This window comes from Kogia breviceps, chromosome 1, assembly GCF_026419965.1.
Source record: "Kogia breviceps isolate mKogBre1 chromosome 1, mKogBre1 haplotype 1, whole genome shotgun sequence".
NCBI lineage: Eukaryota > Metazoa > Chordata > Mammalia > Artiodactyla > Physeteridae > Kogia > Kogia breviceps.
This window is the reverse complement of record NC_081310.1, coordinates 148,016,354-148,034,806: the sequence shown is the minus strand read 5'-3', so window position 1 is coordinate 148,034,806 and position 18,453 is coordinate 148,016,354. Positions and strand designations below refer to the sequence as shown.

General features: G+C 36.8%; 2 protein-coding genes across 4 annotated transcripts in view; one reads left to right on the top strand and one right to left on the bottom strand.

Annotated features, from left to right (window-relative positions):
* Window positions 1-18,453, bottom strand: part of ITGB3BP (integrin subunit beta 3 binding protein) — a 160,723-nt gene that overhangs the window by 5,807 nt on the left and 136,463 nt on the right. The window lies entirely within an intron of this gene.
* ALG6 (ALG6 alpha-1,3-glucosyltransferase) overlaps window positions 1-18,453 on the top strand; it is a 60,334-nt gene that overhangs the window by 1,211 nt on the left and 40,670 nt on the right. For all 3 annotated transcript variants that reach the window (XM_067006733.1, XM_067006737.1, XM_059045268.2), the window contains one exon: window positions 2,500-2,767. In XM_067006733.1, coding sequence (XP_066862834.1) covers window positions 2,686-2,767 — 82 coding nt within the window. In that variant the 5' untranslated portion in view covers window positions 2,500-2,685. The remainder of the gene's footprint in view (window positions 1-2,499; window positions 2,768-18,453) is intronic.

The following is an 18,453-nucleotide window of genomic DNA, read 5'->3' as shown; positions in this document are numbered from 1 at the left end:
ATTTCTGAGAGTGAAAAGAATTAGGAAGAAAATAAAAGAAGGTAACGGTACAAGCAGTAGGAAGTGGAAAACTTAGTAAGAGTGGCCAGGGATGAACTTTCTGAGGGGATGACTTGAGGTATAAGATGAATGACAAAAGATTGGCCAGTGAGCTGACTTAAGAGCGTTCCAAGCAAAGAGAATAGAATTGGAAAGGAACTGAGGTATGAATGAAATGGGCAGGTTCTAGAAAGAGGGAAGACCTTGTGGGAAAGTGGGCGGAGATGAAATTGGAGAGGTAGGCAGGATCTTATGGCTGAGGTATTTGGATTTTATTCTAAGTGTAATAGATGCCAGGAAGAGATGTTTTTGATGTCCTTCAGTTTCTAACATGAGCCACTTGTGGAGGATGTGAAGGCCTACCCATTTTACTCAGTAAAGAAACCCTACAAAAGTGGCAGTACTTGTCACTTACTGGGGATTAGGACATGTTGGGAGACGAAATCATCTTTTGTATTGTCAGGATTTATATTAATTTAGACACATAATATGCATCCAAAATCAGATTTAAAACACAGTTTAGAAATTAGTTACCTGTTTTCCACTCTAAAAATATTCTTTTCAAGTTGTTGCTTAGCTTCTGCTTGAACCTTTCAATGAGGAACTCCTTTCTCAAGAAAAAGCTAATTTTTGGACGGCTCTAGTTGTTAGAAAAGTTTTTCTAATATTTAATCTAATATTGGTCATCAGTTCTGCATCCATACAGAACTGATAATTATCATCTGTTATCTGTTGCCTCCCTTTAAATACTCAAGCAATTGATTTTTGTTGGTTTTTTCACATTTAAGTGCAGAACTTTGAATTTATTTGAATTTATCCCTGTAATGATTTCTGGAGTTAGATTTGGTTCATCATAGATGTTGTCCAAATCTTTTTGGATATGCTTCTTTCATGTGTCAGCTGTTCCACCTTTGTGCTTCTTTTTAATTTTTATTTATTTTTATTTTTTAATTTATTTGTTTATTTTTGGCTTCGTTGGGTCTGTTGCTGTGCGCGGGCTTCGTCTACTTGGGGCTGCTCTTTTTTTGTTGTGATGGTGCACGGGCTTCTCACTGAGGTGGCTTCTTCCCTTGTTGCCGAGCACGGGCTCTAGGCACGCAGGCTTCAGTCATTGTGGCTTGCAGGCTCTAGAGCGCAGGCTCAGTAGTTGTGGCGCACGGGCTCAGCTGCTCCGCGGCATGTGGGATCTTCCCGGACCAGGGCTCGAACCCATGTCCCCTGCATTGGCAGGTGGACTCCTAACCACTGCACCACCAGGGAAGCCCCATCTTTGTGCTTTTAACAAACCTGATCAGAAAAGTTCCCTGGTGGCCTAGTGGTTAGGATTTCTTGCTTTCACTGCTGGGGGCCTGGGTTCAATCCCTGGTTGGGGAACTGAGATCCCGCAAGCCACGCGGTGCAGCCAAAAAACAAAAAAACTTGATAAGCATGTTACTGGTTAAGCATTATGTTCTTTTAAAGTTTATTATGATTATTAAATGTTGTGGATTATTGATTTAACTTGTTTGTATTAGTTATTTAAATTTCCAAGATGGAATATTAGTTAAACTGTATTTTTAAATCCAGGAATTTGAATAATATAGTCACATAGCCTTATTAAATGCTTTGAGTCATTCTACCTGATTGAGATGCTAGACTTATTAGTTCTAGAGTTGTCCCTTGCTATTTTTAAGTAAGAAAATACTTTTTTGACCTGTAGGTAGAATATGCCAATTTTTCCCTAAAATTTTCATTTATATATTAATTTCATTTTTCTGAATATATGTAAATTAAATTATGTCCTGTGGTTAAAACGGCCCATGATTTTTCAAATCTCTGAACTTTTAGAACCCCGACCCAATAGGGAAAAAGTAAAAAAAAATGAAGCATGTAAGTGGTTAATTGTATTTTACTGCTTTTGTATTTTCTCTTAAGAGTTGGGGCTATTCTTATTGATTCTTACAAAGGTTCATTCTCTAGAATGGAAAGTTGGTGTAGTTAGTTCAAGTATATTTTGGAAGGAAAGAAAAATCAAACTACGTAATTTACTTTAGTGGAAGATTTTCTCAAGCTGACTATAAAGATAAAAGTCCTCTTTCTGTCTACACCAAAGGTAAAATCACCCCTTTGTTTATCTTTGTGGTCTTGTTTTTACCTGTAGGTGAAAATTCTTTGTTTAGAACTGACCTACTATCTACATATCTCTGTTGTTTTTCTTCACTCAGAAATATTTCCTTGTGAGAGCAGATCCTTACTATATCTTTAGATATATTGAGTCACATTTAATGGGGGAGAGCTACCTTTTGAGGTACATTTCCCAACTAGAGGACTAGGGGATAAGGATCTTAAAATTATCACCTTTCCTCGATTCCCCGCCTCCGCTTCCCTCACTTCTCCATCTTTCTACTTGGTTTAATGGGTTTGTTGTTGTAGGTACTATGCTTAGCTAAATCTTGGTATCTTTTTTCTTTTTTCCTGCAGGCTACTTCTTCATAGACATAAAAATCAATATTTGACTGGAAACGAAGCATCACTTAAAATCCTCTCAAATTCCTAATTCCAAAGAATTGATCACATTTTTCTGATCAAGAAAAGAAGTGATTGCGTGTTAAAAGTATTCCGGCATTGGTCCTGTTATTTTTCCTCTCCCTAAATTTGAGAAGAAATATGGAGAAATGCTACTTGATGACAACTGTTGTCTTACTAGGACTAACAGTACGGTGGACAGTTTCTCTTAATTCTTACTCAGGTAATGCATTTTTTGTTTAAGATAGGTAAATAATTTTTTTGAATCATTTTTCTTGTTTGTTTTTTGAGGTTTTTAGTTTTTGGTAATAGTTTATAGTCTTCTGACCGGGACAGAGAAGAATTTTAAGTTTTGTTAGTGTAGTCAAGAAAATACACTTAAGCATCTAATTCTAATAAATAGAATTTGTATAAGAGCTAAATAGAAGCATGGGCTTTGTGATAATGATAAAACAAAGATGTGTTTTAACTGGGAAGATGACAGGTTGAGAAACAATTATCTATTAGGCATTGAAGAGAGAAATGAGCTAGTACTTCAAAGGGGGAACAGAATCAAAAGAGGCTTTTTTGTTTGTTTAGGGTAGAGAAGGCATGCTACTACATTGAAAGGAAGAGACCAGTGGAGAATAAGATTGGGGATGATGTGAGAGAAAGGGAGGAGGAATTGATGGAGTGTGGTCCTGGAGGCTGGGGATGGGATTAAGTTTAACTTTGTGAGTATTTATTTAATACTTCTCATGTTCCAGGCATTATGCTAAGTGCTAGAAATTCCAGGTGAATTCTTAGATACTTAACAGCTCCAGTATTTAAAGAGTCCACATTTTAGTAGATAAGTAGTCACAATACAACGTGATAATTATAATGTTGAAGTATGTGTAAGGTTCAAAGGTAACATAGAGAAATGAGTGATCAGGATGCATTGGAGAAAATTTTTCAGAGAAGATGATTTTTGAGTTCAAGGTTTGAAGGATGAGTTGGAATTTGCTAGGAAAGTGAAATGGGGAAGATATTCTAGACAGCAGAACATGTGCAAAGACATGGTAGATGGCATGAGAGCATGGTTAGAAGTGTTTGGTATTGGATAGCATAAAAAGAAGGAACGAAAAGGATGGGGAGGGATGGCTAGAGGTTTGGCTATACAGTTAGCTCGGGAAATTATTTGTGTATTAGAAAAATAACTTTCATTGTAATAAAAATGATTGTAGCAAGAAGGTTGTGTGTAAAGAGACAAATGAGACAATCTTAATAATAGAAGTAAGAGCTACTCTTTTCTAAGTATTTACCAAATGCTAGACAATGAGCATTTTCCTAATACCACACCACTGAAGATAGGTATTATCTCTAATTTACAAGTGGAAAATGAGACAACCAATAAATGAGAACTGGGACTCAAATATAGTTATATTTTATTCCAGAGTCAGTGCTTTAACTCTCCTCTCTGGCCTCTGAGAAAGAAATCTTGAGCTAAGGCAGTTAGTTGAAAGATGGAGAAATTAATTTAAGGAATATTGAGGAAGTAAAATCACTTGAATGCAGCCATAGACTTGGGTTCAAATCTTAGTTCTTTCACCTGTTGGCTGCCTGATCTTGGAGAAGGTTCTTAATCTTCATGAACTTTGTGTACCTCATCTACAAAGTATGAATATTAATATGTACTTTAACAGAGTTGTTGTGAGGATTGAGATAATATGTATGGATTGTGCTTTATTTTTAGTAATGTAGGAATATAATCAGCACATTAGTGGTTCATAACTGTTTTCTCATTTGATCCTGACATCAGATCATTTAACTCCAAAATATTTATCGAGTGTCTGCTGTGCAGCAAAAATAGGTCTTGTTGGTGATCATATCTTTAGGTCTGGTCTTTAGGGTGACCAAGAATAATACATGGTATGTACCTGTGATATTGTGACTCATAATAAGACATATATTTGGTCTTCATCTGTGGTTTTGGCACAGAGCTCCTAAAACCGCTGGAATTTTCTAAGTGAGATGATAAAGTTGTCTTTTGTTATGTTAATGAGGTGGCTTTGGGTCCCCCACTTAAGGATGGAGCCTGGTTGCCAGGTGAACCAACCTTATGCTTAGAGGATGGGAACTTTCAGTCCCACCCCTGATTTCTGGGGAGGGGAGGGGAGGGGAGCAGAGGGGAAGGGTTAGAGATTGAATCATTGCCTATGGCCAGTGATTTAATTAGTCATGCCTATGTAATGAAGCCTCTATTAAAACCCAAAAGGACTGGATTTGGAGAGCTTCTGGGTTGGTGAACACGTGGAGATGCAGGTAGAGTGGCATGCCTGGAGAGGGCATGAAGCTCTGCACTCCTTTCCCCACACGTGCCCTATGCATCTCTTCCATCTGGCTGTTCTCATCTTACATCCTTTTATAATAAACCAGTAATCTAGTGAAGAAAAATGTTTCTCTGAGTTCTGTGAGCCACTCTAGCAAATTGATCGAACCTAAAGAGGAGATTGTGGGTACCTCTGATCTATAGTCTGTCAGTCAGAAGTACATGTGATAATGTGGATTTGCCATTGACACCCTGAGTTGGAGGGGGCAACCTGCAACCTGTAGGCAGTACGTCTTGACACTGGTGTTTGAAGTGAGGGTGGGGTATGGGATGCAATCTTGTAGGACTGAACCCATAACTTATGGGATCTAATGCTGTCTCCAGGTAGATAGTGTCAGAATTTAGTTGAGATATAGGATACCCAGGTGGTGTCCAGAGAATTGCTTGCTGGATGTGTGTGGGAAACTCCCCCCCGAAATGTTGTAATTGGGTCTTACGATCACACTTTTACTTCCCTAGAGAAGTTCACAGTCTAGTAGGTAGGGCAGACATGTAGATATATATTACATTAAAATATAGTGTGGTATAAACAAAGTAGACTGGGAGTACAAGGGACTTCTAATTCAGATGAGAAAGGCTTAGAATGCAGTAAGTTCCCTACATATGAACCTTCAAATTGTGAACTTTCAAAGATGCGGACGTGTGTTCGCCTGTCCAATCATGTAAATTAGTTCACGCGACTGGCGTACCTTGTCACGTGTGTGCATCCCCTACAAGTGGTTGTGCTTTTGTGTACTTTACAGTACTGTATAGAGTACAGTAGTACAGTATCTTTATTTCAAGCCCAGGATGTCCAGAAGCAAGTGTAAAAGCAGCAGTGACATAGCTGGTACTGCTAAGAAGTGCCAGGAATTGGAGGCCCAGAGAAAGGACGAAGAGAGACAAGAGGAAGAAAAAGTAACTGAAGAACTGAAGAGATTCACAACGCAGGAAATGGCAAGGGGATTTTCTTTATTTGAGGAGGCACTGTTAGTTTTGAGGCACAGGACCCGAACGTAGAATGGTACACGAAGGTTGCAACAGCCGTTCAGAATGCAATTCAGTGCTACCGTGTCATCTATGACGAGAAAAAAAGAGCTACTGCCCAGACATTACTGGATTGTTTTTCAAGAGGGTAGGTAGAATTGAATCCAGCAAGGAACCAGAACCTGTGCCATCAGCATAAGGCCTGAGTGAAATTGCAGCTTGTCCTCTGTCTCCTATCGCTGACGATCCTTCAGCTCTACCATCTCCCACCTCCTCTCCATCCTCCAGTCAGTAACTCTTCTTGCCTGTTCACTTGATGCCAGCCCCTGTATGCTGGCTGTTGTACTGTACTACTGTACTTTTCAAGGTACTGCACTGTAAGATTAAAAATGTTTTCTTGGGCTTCCCTGGTGGCGCAGTGGTTGAGAGTCTGCCTGCCGATGCAGCGGACCACGGGTTCGTGCCCCGGTCTGGGAACATCCCACATGCTGCGGAGCGGCTAGGCCCGTGAGCCATGGCCGCTGAGCCTGCGCGTCCAGAGCCTGTGCTCCACAACGGGAGAGGCCACAACAGTGAGAGGCCCGTGTGCCGCAAAAAAAACCAAAACCAAAACAAAAATGTTTTCTTTATTTTTTGTTTGCTTTTTATGTATTATTTGTGTGAAAAGTATTATACCTATTACAGTACAGTACTATATAGCCGATTGTGTCAGTTGGGTACCTAGGCTAACTTTGTTGGACTTAACGAACATGCTCTTGAAATGGAACTCGTTAGTGTGTAGGGGATTTGCTGTATAACATTAAAGTTTGTTCTAAAAGGGAGGGAAGAATTTTACTAGGCAGAAGAGGAGGTGAGGAGAGTATTCCAGTAAGAGGAAATAGCGTGACCAAGGGATCAGAGTTCTTTGAGGTTTGGTGAGGATGTAAGTATGACTGGAATACAGGGTGCATGGTAAGTGGAACAGTAAGATATGGGGTGGCAGAAATAAATTTGAGGCAGACTGTGAGCCAAAGTAACGTGTGAGGGATTTATCTTATCTTTTGGGCAATAGAGGTTTTTAAGCCGGGAAGTCACATAATCAGATTTGTTTTTTAAGAAGACAGCTTTCGAGGCAGCATGGTGTTTGGAGTAGAACGTGTAGAGACTGATGGTAGCATCTATGTGCAGTGGCCTCATGTATGTTTATAATGCTTATTTGAAGTTGTTACGCATAGCTGGTTTCAGTGGTCTTGGAAAGGGATGATGAGGGCCTGGACTAAGTGACTAAATTTGAGGACCATATTAGGTAAAAATGTGACTAAATTTGAGAACCACATTAGGTAAAAATCAGCAAAATTTAATGACTAATTGTATGCAAGGATAAATAAGAAGGAAGAGTTTGAGAATGAGTCTGGTTTCTAAGTTTAGAGATACTGAGACTGAAAACTGAGAGGTAGGGCAAATTCAGTGGGGGAAGGTAATGAATTCTCTTTTGGTTATGTTAAGATTTGGGTGCATTTTAGTCATAAAAAAGCGGGAATTTTGGGAGATGCATTTTGGTTGGGGGCACAGGAACACATAAATCCATCTTCAGCTGGTCACAGAGGACACTTTGTTATTAGAGTTAGTTTCTAGCTTCATACTCCAATGCAGCCTGGTGGTGACCTTCGCAGGGCCAATAGCAAGGCTTCTTTTTTCTTGGCTAGAGTCAAAGTAGGCAGATCCTATTTTGTCCAATTTCTCTTTAAGCTCGTGCCTAACCTCAGAACTAGAACAAAGCAAGTGCAAGAGATGAACCAGAAATCATTTGTGCCAATTCCTAGAGCCAGTTTTATGTAGGTGGTCCATTCTGAGCCTTTCTAGTATTGAGGCACTTCCCAAGTGGGAGGGTTCTTATTACTCCACATTCTTCACAGCATTTGGTAGTGTTAAACTTCTGAATTTTTGCCAGGCTGGAGTGTGTGAAATGATATTTTATTGTGATTTTAATTTTAATTTCCTTCATTGCTGAATTCATTTATTTATTTTGAATTTCATTTCTAAAAGATTGAGCATACTTTTGTGTTTATTAGTCATTTGTATTTCCTTCTCTGTGATATTTGCTTATGTCATTTGTACATTTATATTAGTTTTATTCTTGTGTAGTCTATATTTTGACTTTTGTTTTTTTCCTATGTGTTCTGTATTCTGGAAGCTAACCTTTGTACAAGTTGCAGATATCTTCTCCCAGGTAATGGCTTATCTTTTCACACTTTACGGTGTCTTTTGGTGAAAAAGAGTTTCTGACTTTAAAATAATGAAATTTATCAATCATTTTCCTTTACGATTTGTGCTTTTGTATCTTTAAGAAATCCTTCCCTACTTCTGGGTCACAAAGATATTTATCTAAAATTTTCTTCTAAAAATCACAGACCATCAGGGTATTGACCAAATTTAAAAAAACATTGCACTTACATAGCTGTCTTCCTCAGTCATTCTGTAATCTAGATACTTGGGTTTATGCTTCCATGGACCTTTTGGCTCTTGAGATTTTATTTAGGTTATTTTGAAGATAGTGTAGAACATAGAGATTAATCATAGTAAACGAGTACTAAACTGAAGAATGCCTAATGACCAGACAGCTGTTTGGCAAATAGTTTGTTGACCCAGCAGACTTAATTCTGCTCCTGTTGGAAAAAGAATCTGTCTTGATTCTTCTGGCTTTATACTGGTTGTAAAAGAAACAGAATAACATGTTTTTCTTGTTTAACTGGTAGTTGAATATAGAACTTAGGTATAATGGTTTTTCCTTTTTGGAATGTTTTGTATTTGAACCTTAATAAAACTTAACATGCAAATAAGTAAGTAAGTAAATAAATAAATAAATAAATAAATAAATAAATAAATAAAAATTGTAGGATTTGGGAATCCCCTGGCCGTCCAGTGGTTAGGACTGTGCACTTTCAATACCGAGGGCGTGGGTTCGATCCCTGGTCAGGGAACTAAGATCCTGCAAGCTGCGTTGCATGGCCCACAAAAAAAAAAAAAAAAAAAAATTGTAAGATTTGTCCTTCCTGTTTAAGTTTTTATCTCCTTAGAAATGAACTTTATGTATAACATGTGAGTTAAGGAGCCATTAAAAGTTTTTTTTTCTCACATGGATAAAAACAGTTGTTTCAGCTTATTTATTGAATAGTTCATCCTTTCCCATAAATCTGCAGTACCAGCTCTGTCTATATCAGATTTTCATACACACAAGGGTCTGTTTCTGGCTCTCTATTCTGATCCATTGGTTCATCACTGCCATGTCTTATTACTATAATTTTACCTTGTCTTGATATGTTGTGAGGCAAGTTCTCCCACCTGATAGTTCCATTTCACTGGTGTCTGAGCTATTCTGGGCTTTGCTCTTTCATATTGTAGTAGGAAGAATTTCTTAAATGGTCCCCCAAAGATGTCCTGCCTTAATCCCCAGAACCTGTGAAAATGATGAGATCTATTTGGGAGTGATTGTTATGTCATATGACATCATTGACTTTAAGATAGAGAGATTGCATTGGATTGTCCAGGTTTGCCCACTGTAATCACATGAGACCTTAAAAGCAGAGAACTTTCTCCAGCTGACAGTAGAAGGGAACCCTTGAGAGATTCAGATCATAGGGACTTAGCACTTTTGCTGGTTTGACAATGGAGGGGGCCATGTGAGAAGGAATAGGAGTGGCCTCTAGTTGCAGAGAGTAGCCCCCAGCTGATAGTCAGCAAAGTACAGCGACCTCAGACCTGCAGCCAATCGCCTGAATGAACTTGGAACTAAATTCTTTCCCCAGGCCTCCAGGTAAGCGTCTAGAGTGGCTGACACCTTATTTTGGCCTTGTGAGCCCTGAACAGAGAACCAAGTTATGCCCACCCAGACTTCTGACCTATAGAACTATTAGATTACAAAAGAATATTGTTTTAAGCTGCTAATTTTGTAATAATTGTTATGCAGCAATAGAAAGCTAATACACACATATCTTTTTTTTTTTTTTTTGGCTGGTGGGATCTTAGTTCCCTGACCAGGGATTGAACGGCAGTGAAAGCGCCAAGTTTCAACCACTGGACCATCAGGGAATTCCCCATATATGTCTTTTTTAAAAATCAGATTGGTAAAGTCCTATGAAAAACCCTGTTGGGGTTTTGACTGGAATTATATTCTATACTATTGATTAATTTGGGTGGAATTGACAATCATTACCATAGTAGGTAGGGCTTCTGATTCATTAAGATGGTATGCTTCTCCATTTATTTGTCTTCTTTAATGTCTTTCAACAAAATTTTATAGTTTTCTACATGAAAGTCTTATACATCCTTTCTTAGATGTATTCCTATGTGTCTTAAACATCTTTTCTTCCTCACCATTGTAGATGGTATCTTTTAAAAAATTGCTTTTCTAAATGCTTTTTCCAGGAGTATAAAAATGTGGTTTTTTAAAATTTTTTTATTTATTTTTATTTTTATTTTTTTTTGTGCTAGGCGGGCCTCTCACTGTTGTGGCCTCTCCCGTTGCGGAGCACAGGCTCCGGACGCGCAGGCTCAGCGGCCATGGCTCACGGGCCCAGCCGCTCCACGGCATGTGGGATCTTCCCGGACCGGGGCACGAACCCGTGTCCCCTGCATCGGCAGGCGGATTCTCAACCCCTGCGCCACCAGGGAAGCCCGATGTGGTTTATTTTTTAATATTTGGTAACTTTCCTAAACTTGTAATTCTAATAATTTCCCTGAAGTATTTTTTGGATCTTCTGTGTAAAATAAAGTGATCTATGAATAATGGCAGTATTATTTCTTCTTTTCTACTGCCTACCCTTTTTATTTCTTTGTTCTTGTCTTCTTAATTCTAGGACCTTATTACAGTGTTGAATAGAAGTAGTGATTCAGGCTGCTTTCTCTTGTTCCTAATTTTAATAGATGCTTTTAATTTACCATTGAGTATGTTTTTGTTCTTTCTAGCATTGCACCAACCTTGCATTCCTAGAGTAACTCTATTTGTGATATGTTATCTTTTTTTAAAGTATATTGATAGAATTGGCTTACTAATTTTTTATTTATGATTTTAGCATCCATGCTTACAAATAAAATTGGCCTGCAATTTTACTTCCTTAAAATGCCTTTGTCATATTTGTTATCAAGGATGTGCTAGCCACATAAAATGAATTAAGGAGTATACCCTCTTTTCCTAAAATCTGGAATAGTACTCAAGACTGGAATTGTTTTTGGTTTAAAATATATGTTCTCCAGTTTAATAGTCTGCATATAACCATTTACTTAATATCAGTTGTTTTGATTCAAATTTTTTTATTCTTACTGATTTTTGCCCAGTTGATCTACCGGTTATTGAGAGAGCTGCAGTTTCTTTTTGTAGTTCTGTCAATTTTTGTTTGAATGTTTTGAATCTATATTATTAGGTGATTTAGAATTTTTTTCCTTGTGACTTGAATTTCATGACATCATTGTCATGTCTCTTTATTTACAGTAATGCTTTTGTCTTAAAGTCTAATTCCTCTAAAATTAATACAGCTTTACTAGTTTTCTTTAGGTTAATTTTTGCTTGGTATATCTTCTTCTATTCTTTTACCCTCTACCTCTGAATCACTATGATTTAAATATGTCTAACCAATTCCCCTCCCTAATTCCATTTTCTCTCCCCTGATTTGGAAACTATACTTTATTTTGTTCTTTCAGGGCTTACTCTGGAGATTTTCACATACATATTTAACTTAACAAAACCTAAAATTCATATTTATATCCTCTTTTTGAACAACACTAGGACCTTAGAATGTTTTAACTCTAGTTACAAATCTTCATCTCCTGCCCCAAATTAAAATGGTATTATTGCCTAGGATTTCAGTTCTTTCATGATTTTTGATGTTAGTCACTGTTATTTTATACAATTTATAGTTACCCAGTTTTACCCTCATTTTCTTTTTACCCTTTCTTCTTACATAGTACATCTTCCTTTGAGATCATTTTCTTTCTTCCTGAAATAATACATCTTTGGGAGGGTTTTTTTTTTTTTTTTTTTTTCTTTTAAGTGAGAGTCTGTTGCTGGCAAACTCCATTTTTGTCTGAAAATACCTTTATTTTGTTCTTTGTTGTAAAGTTTTTCTGGGTATGGAATTCTGTATTGACAGTTATTTTCTCTTAATACTTTGAAAATCTTCTCTCATTGTTTATTAGTTTCTGTTGCTTATGTTCAGACATTAGCTGTCATTTTAATTGTTATTCCTTAGTAGGTGATTTGTCTTTTCTTTCTTGATGCAGTTTCACTATGGTATATCTACATGTGAATATTAACAATTTTATCTTAGGATTTTTGGGGATTTCTGACTCTTAAGGAATCGTACCTTGTGTCTGTTTAGAAAGTGCTCAGCCAACTGTCTCTTCTCATACTTTTTCTTCCTTGTAGAACTCTGGTTAGATATATGCTATACCTTTGTTCTTTTAATCATTCAGCAGGTGTGTGTAGGACACTCACTTTATGCCAAGGGTAGGTGATATAGCAGAGAATAAAATAGACAACAGTTTCTTCACCTCATTGACTTCATAATTTTGTTATCTCTTCAAATATTGCATCTCTCTCATTTCTATTCTCCTTGTGCAAACTATGTTGGGTCTTTTCATTCCCTCTATACCTCATAATTGCTTGTATTTTCCTTCTCATAGTTTCTTCATACTGCTTTCTTTATAATCATCAGATCTGTCTTCCTATTCATTACTTTTCTCTTTAGCTGTGTTTAATCTGTTTAATCTAGGCCACCAAAGATCATTGGATTCCCTCAGGACAAATGCTTACTCTTCTGGGTCTACTCTTTTTTTGTTTTTTTCTGGCCTCTAAGGAATTCTCTTATTTTGCTGCTGATTCAGCCATATATTAAAATTGTACATGTATAATATATAAAATAAATAATTAAAAAATATATACTTTTCCTGTATTGGAGGTGTTTTTCTGACTTTCTGAGTCTGCCATGTTGCTGGAAACTAGTTTCATCTGTATTTTTTAAAGCTCCACAGGTTATTCTGATTTTTACAAAAGGTTGATAGAGATGATGGTTGAAGCCACAGAGTTGGGAGCATCTGTAGTACAGAAGAAAACGGGTTTAACCACTGATCATCTTCACAGAGAAGGAAGGGGTAATGATTAAAGGTGACTGAGAAGAAATCATGTAAGATTAGAGCCTGGAGAAGTTATTATCCTGGAAGTGGGGGAATTAGAGAATTTTAAGAAATAAGGACTGGCCAACAGTGTCAAGTTCTAGACATGTCAAGTAGAATGAAAATTTAAAATAGAGGATCACTAGGATGCCATTGTGAGCTTCCTAACTACCAGACCATAATGGACTAAATGGGTGTTAATAAGTGGACATAGCAACTTTTAGGAAGTTTGTTAGTGAATGGAAGGAGGGAGTTAATTGGTAGCTAGAATGGGATAAACTGAGGAAAAGCCCAGTTAAAAGTTGTCATATGAAATATGTAATTTGTGTTACCTTGCTTTCAATCCATAACTGGTCCTTTGGATAGTCATTCCCTTTTCTTACTTCAGGCTGTATTACTCCTGATCATTATTTAGTTTGCAATCCTATGTCTTCTAATTTTCCTTTAGTCTTCTAATTTTGACAGATATATTATTTTCTTTGCACTCTATATTTCAAGAGAAAGTTAAATTAATATCAGGGTATAGGTTTAAATAATTTTAAAACATCACACTGTTTCAGTATTACTAGTGTACATAATCAAATGCTTAATGGGAATCAAGTAGAAGACAACACACATATATAATACTTTTTTATCCCTGTGGCTTACATACATTACTTATTCTAACACTTCTCTCCTAAAGTCTGAGCTTACTCAGTTCTCTCATCTGAAAACAGGACTCCTGTTACTTATTTTATTTTTAAAAATTATTTATTTATTTATTTATTTATTTATTTTTGGCTGTGTTGGGTCTCCATTGCTGCTGCGGGCTTTCTCTAGTTGCAGAGAGCAGGGGCTACTCTTCGTTGTTGTGCGCTGGCTTCTCCTTGCAGTGGCTTCTCTTGTTGCAGAGCGTGGGCTCTAGGTGCACGGGCTTCAGTAGTTGTGACACGCAGGCTCAGTAGTTGTGGCTCGTGGACTCTAGAGCGCAGGCTCAGTAGTTGTGGCACACGGGCTTAGTTGTTCCGTGGCATGTGAGATCTTCCCAGAGCAGGGCTCATACCTGTGTCCCCTGCATTGGCAGGCGGATTCTTAACCACTGTGCCACCAGGAAAGTACTGTTAACTTATTTTAGACCTTACTTTTAACAGTATAGAGTTTACTTACAAAACTAAAAATAGAGTTACTGTATGATCCAGCGATCCTACTTCTGGGCATATATCTGGCAAAAACTATAATTTGAAAAGATACATGCACCCCAGTGTTCATTGCAGCAGTATATACAATGGAAGGAACCTAAATGTCCATTGACAGATGAATGGTTAAAGAATATGTACAATAGACTGTTACTCAGTCATTAAAAAGATGAAATAATGCTGTTTGCAGCAATATGGATGGACCTAGAGATTATCGTACTAAATGAAGTAAGCCTGACAGACAAATATCATGATATCGCTTGTATGTGGAATCCAAAAGAAATGATACAAATGAACTTTCTCATAAAATAGAAATAGACCTACACACATAGAAAACAAATTTATGGTTACCAAAGGGAAAAGGGAGAGGAGGGATAAATTAGGTGTTTGGGATTAACATGTACACATTGCTATATATATATAAAATAGATAACCAACAAGGACCTACTGTATAGCACAGGGAACTATACCAAATATCTTGTAATAATCTATAAGAGAAAAGAATTTTTTTTTTTTTTTTTTTTTTTGCAGTACATGGGCCTCTCACTGTTGTGGCCTCTCCTGCTGCAGAGCACAGGCTCTGGACGCGCAGGCTCAGCGGCCATGGCTTACAGGCCTAGCTGCTCCGCGGCATGTGGGATCCTCCTGGACCGGGGCACGAACCCACGTCCCCTGCATCGGCAGGCAGACTCTCAACCACTGCGCCACCCAGGAAGCCCAGGGAAAAGAATTTTAAAAAGAATAGATATATATGTATGTATAACTGAATCACTTTGTTGTATACCTGAAACTAACACTGCATTGTAGATCAACTATACTTCAAAAACAAAAAAGTTAAAACTTACTCTTAAATTATCTTCTAAGAAAGTCAACAGAACAAGAGTATTTTTGGATTTCTATGTAAGAAGAGTATTCTTATTGCATATTAAAATATTTGTAACATCTTTTGTAGGTGGTTGTTATATATTTTTGTCATTTTTCAGATGAGAAAAATAAAAATGCTAAATACTAAGAAAAATGGTGATTCTGTCAGAGTTCTCAACTCCATTGTAAACAGTGTGACATTTAGTGTTCACATGTGACGAACTTCTATATCATAGGGGGCTGGGAGGATTATTGAATGAGTATAACATCTGTGATTCCATTGAGATTTTTTTCCCTTTATTAGTTAAAATACTTATTTTGGTTGTAATTTGTTTTTAACATGCTTATTTTAGTTTGCTTTTGGTTTTTCTTGTTTTAAGATTGTAGTTAGGAAGCACTGGAGTGAGGAAGCTCAGGTGAGCTTGCTTAGTATTTAGTCCGTTATTTCTTCTTTGGAAATGCACATACTGTATAGTTTCTCTCAGCTTACCCTTGTTATTTGTAATGTTTCTTCTCACTCACTAAGAATATATAAAAGGGGGATTATTATGGAAAATTTTAACCAAATTCTCTTCCCTTAGAATGTTTAAAGTTTCAGTGTAAAGGCAATTAGTATGTATTGTTATCAAAGAAACTACTTGTTTTTTAAATTCTAACATAATTCTGAATAGTTCAGCAATTAATAAAATGAACATTTAAGTGGTGCTTAAGCCCATTTTCCTAAGAATGAGACAAAATTGAAGCCTTGTAAATATACATTAATACGTTTTCTTTATGTAATTCTGAATCTCATGTAAATGAATTTGTAGAATTAATCACAGTAGAAGGAATCTATTTTGCCCTTCCCAAGTGAAGCTCCCATAGGTACAGTTGAGTTGCTCTTCTGGGTTGCTTTAAGGGCACTTTAGCAGTTTTAAAAACTTAAGTACTAATTTCTTAGCTAGTGTCAGCTGAATTTATTGAAGTAGGTCAGACTGGATAGAAACTTGTTTCTCAACCCTGAAGAGAGTCATTATCCATTCTGTTTGTTGGAGAATGGTAATAAATTCTTCCACACTGACCCCAAGTCTAGAGCAATTTCAGAAAATCTAGTTAGTTGGATTTTTTCAGGTGTAGGAAACTACTTAAGATCCTCTATGACTTAAGTAGTTTCCTCTGCCCACTGTATAGGTATTATCCCAGTGGGCCAAAAACAAGCAAACAAAAGCAAAAGAAAAACAATAAAAATCAATTCCTTTCTCCCTGTAGACAGCAGCTGTATCACCAAAAAGAGAAACTGCCCCCACAGCACATGCACATCTATAAAGTGCACACGTAAAGATGCAGTTAATTCAGTGGGAAATTATTTTCCTTCTTTAAAAAAATTGTAAGTTAATCCCCCCTCCTGTTCAGTTAACTGAGCAAGTTTTAACTGAAAGTATGTACTATATGCCTAGCAATATGTTTCCTGTGAACTCTGGAAAAATCCCATTCTGTCCACTGGAATTAAAATTCTTATTTGGGTAGCTATTAGAAAATAGTATAATCATGTGACAAAATATATGATACTGATAATATAAGTATTATAAGAAGTCAATAATTTTTTTTCCTTTTTAAAATCTACTTGACTTACCTATTTTGATTTCTACATTTTTTCATATGCTGTTTATTAAACAGAAGGAGGAGATATAGTTCTGAGATACTGTGGTAATGGACTTTCAGTTCACTAAACAATTGATATATTTCAAATTTGGTATTTATTTTTTGTTATGGCTATTGTCTTCTATTTCCTATTCAAATCATGGCTCTACTGTTTACTCTCTGACAAGGACACAGGTATTGAGATTAAACGCTGGTGGGTTTGAATGTTACTAGTTGTGTCTTATTGGCTGTGTGACACTGGGCAAGTTATTTTAAAATTTCAGAGTCTCAGTCTCATCAGTAAAATGCTGGTAAAATCATAGGTTGCAGACCAAATGAGTTACATCTAAAGCTCTTGGCATTTTATTTTGCTCTTAAGTACTTAATAAAGTTTTCACTACTGCAGTTGTTAGTAATTCTTTTTCCTTAATCACTCTGATACTCCCTAGCCTAATATGAAGAAAATAAGTATTTCAACACTTGCTTGTTAGACTTACTGTAATGAATAATAAAATAATATATATAAGTATGATGTCTATAGTTTGCCCTTAATATATTAGTTCTAAGAAGCCAATAATTAATGATCAGTATGTTTTTAATTTATAAGGGAAGGTTTTGTGGAGAATTTGGCCGTTGGGATGGTTCTTAAAGGTTGTATACGAGTTGATAAAAGAGGTGTATGAATAGGGAGAGGAAGTAAGCAGCATGAGCAGAGGCTTGGAATTTCAAAATGCCAGATAGTAACTTAAAGATGTTTTGAGACAAGAACCAGTATATGGGCATTGTGTTAAAGTAGCCTTTGCATAATTAAGTGGTCTGCCATCACAAACTGCTTAGTGTTGCACATTCAGTGAGTGGAAAATCAGGGACTCAAAAATTCAAATCTTTTTGAACTTAAAATCCTTGCTATATCATACTGATAATATTGACATCCTTCCTACAACATCATTCACTGAGAATCTTCTAGGTGCAATTACATCCTGAGAATGCAAAAATGAATAAGATATGGTACTTTCTAAGAGAGAGACAGGGATAGGTTTGTGTGTGTATATACATGTGCCTGTACTGTGGGTAATATTTTGCGGCAATCACTCAATGTGTATATGCTTTGGAGATGTTAATCTGCTTTTCCCATGATTATCTCATACTGGGAGTATCTTCTTGGGTGGAGATGCTAGCATTTAAAGAATAGTGGTATAATATAGCTGTTAAATGCAAAAAATCTACTTAATGTAGTGTTCCAAAGCTGGAGAACGTCTGGGTTAGAGTTCAGTGATTGATAACATATCATTCACCAATTTGGCATACCTTCCCAATGGATTAATGAATATATTTGACTATATGTGATTTTCACTTGCTGATTAAGAAACCTGTGTCTGTACTGTACCTATTTGGGCCTTCTCACAGTTTTGTAGTCAACTGCTAGCTAAATAGTGGTTGTTTACTATTTACTAAATGGAATTACCTTTATATCATTTAAAATGATTTAAGGTTAACAACCTACCTTAACCAAGTTGTGAGGCAATACACAGTAGGAGCCAAGAACATGGATTATGGAGCCAGTCTGCCTGGGTTCCAGTCCAGTCTCTGCTGTTCATTACCTGGGTGACCATTGCCTCTGTTTTTCTAGCTGTAAAGTGGGGATGATAATAATACCTGCTCCACTGTTGTATTTGGCATGTAGTAGACACTGTCAATTGTTAGTTATTAAAGATCCATTATCCCTTATTTGCAATTTTGAAGTAAAAAAAAAACTATAAAGTGGCAGGGTTTTTTTGTTTGTTTTGG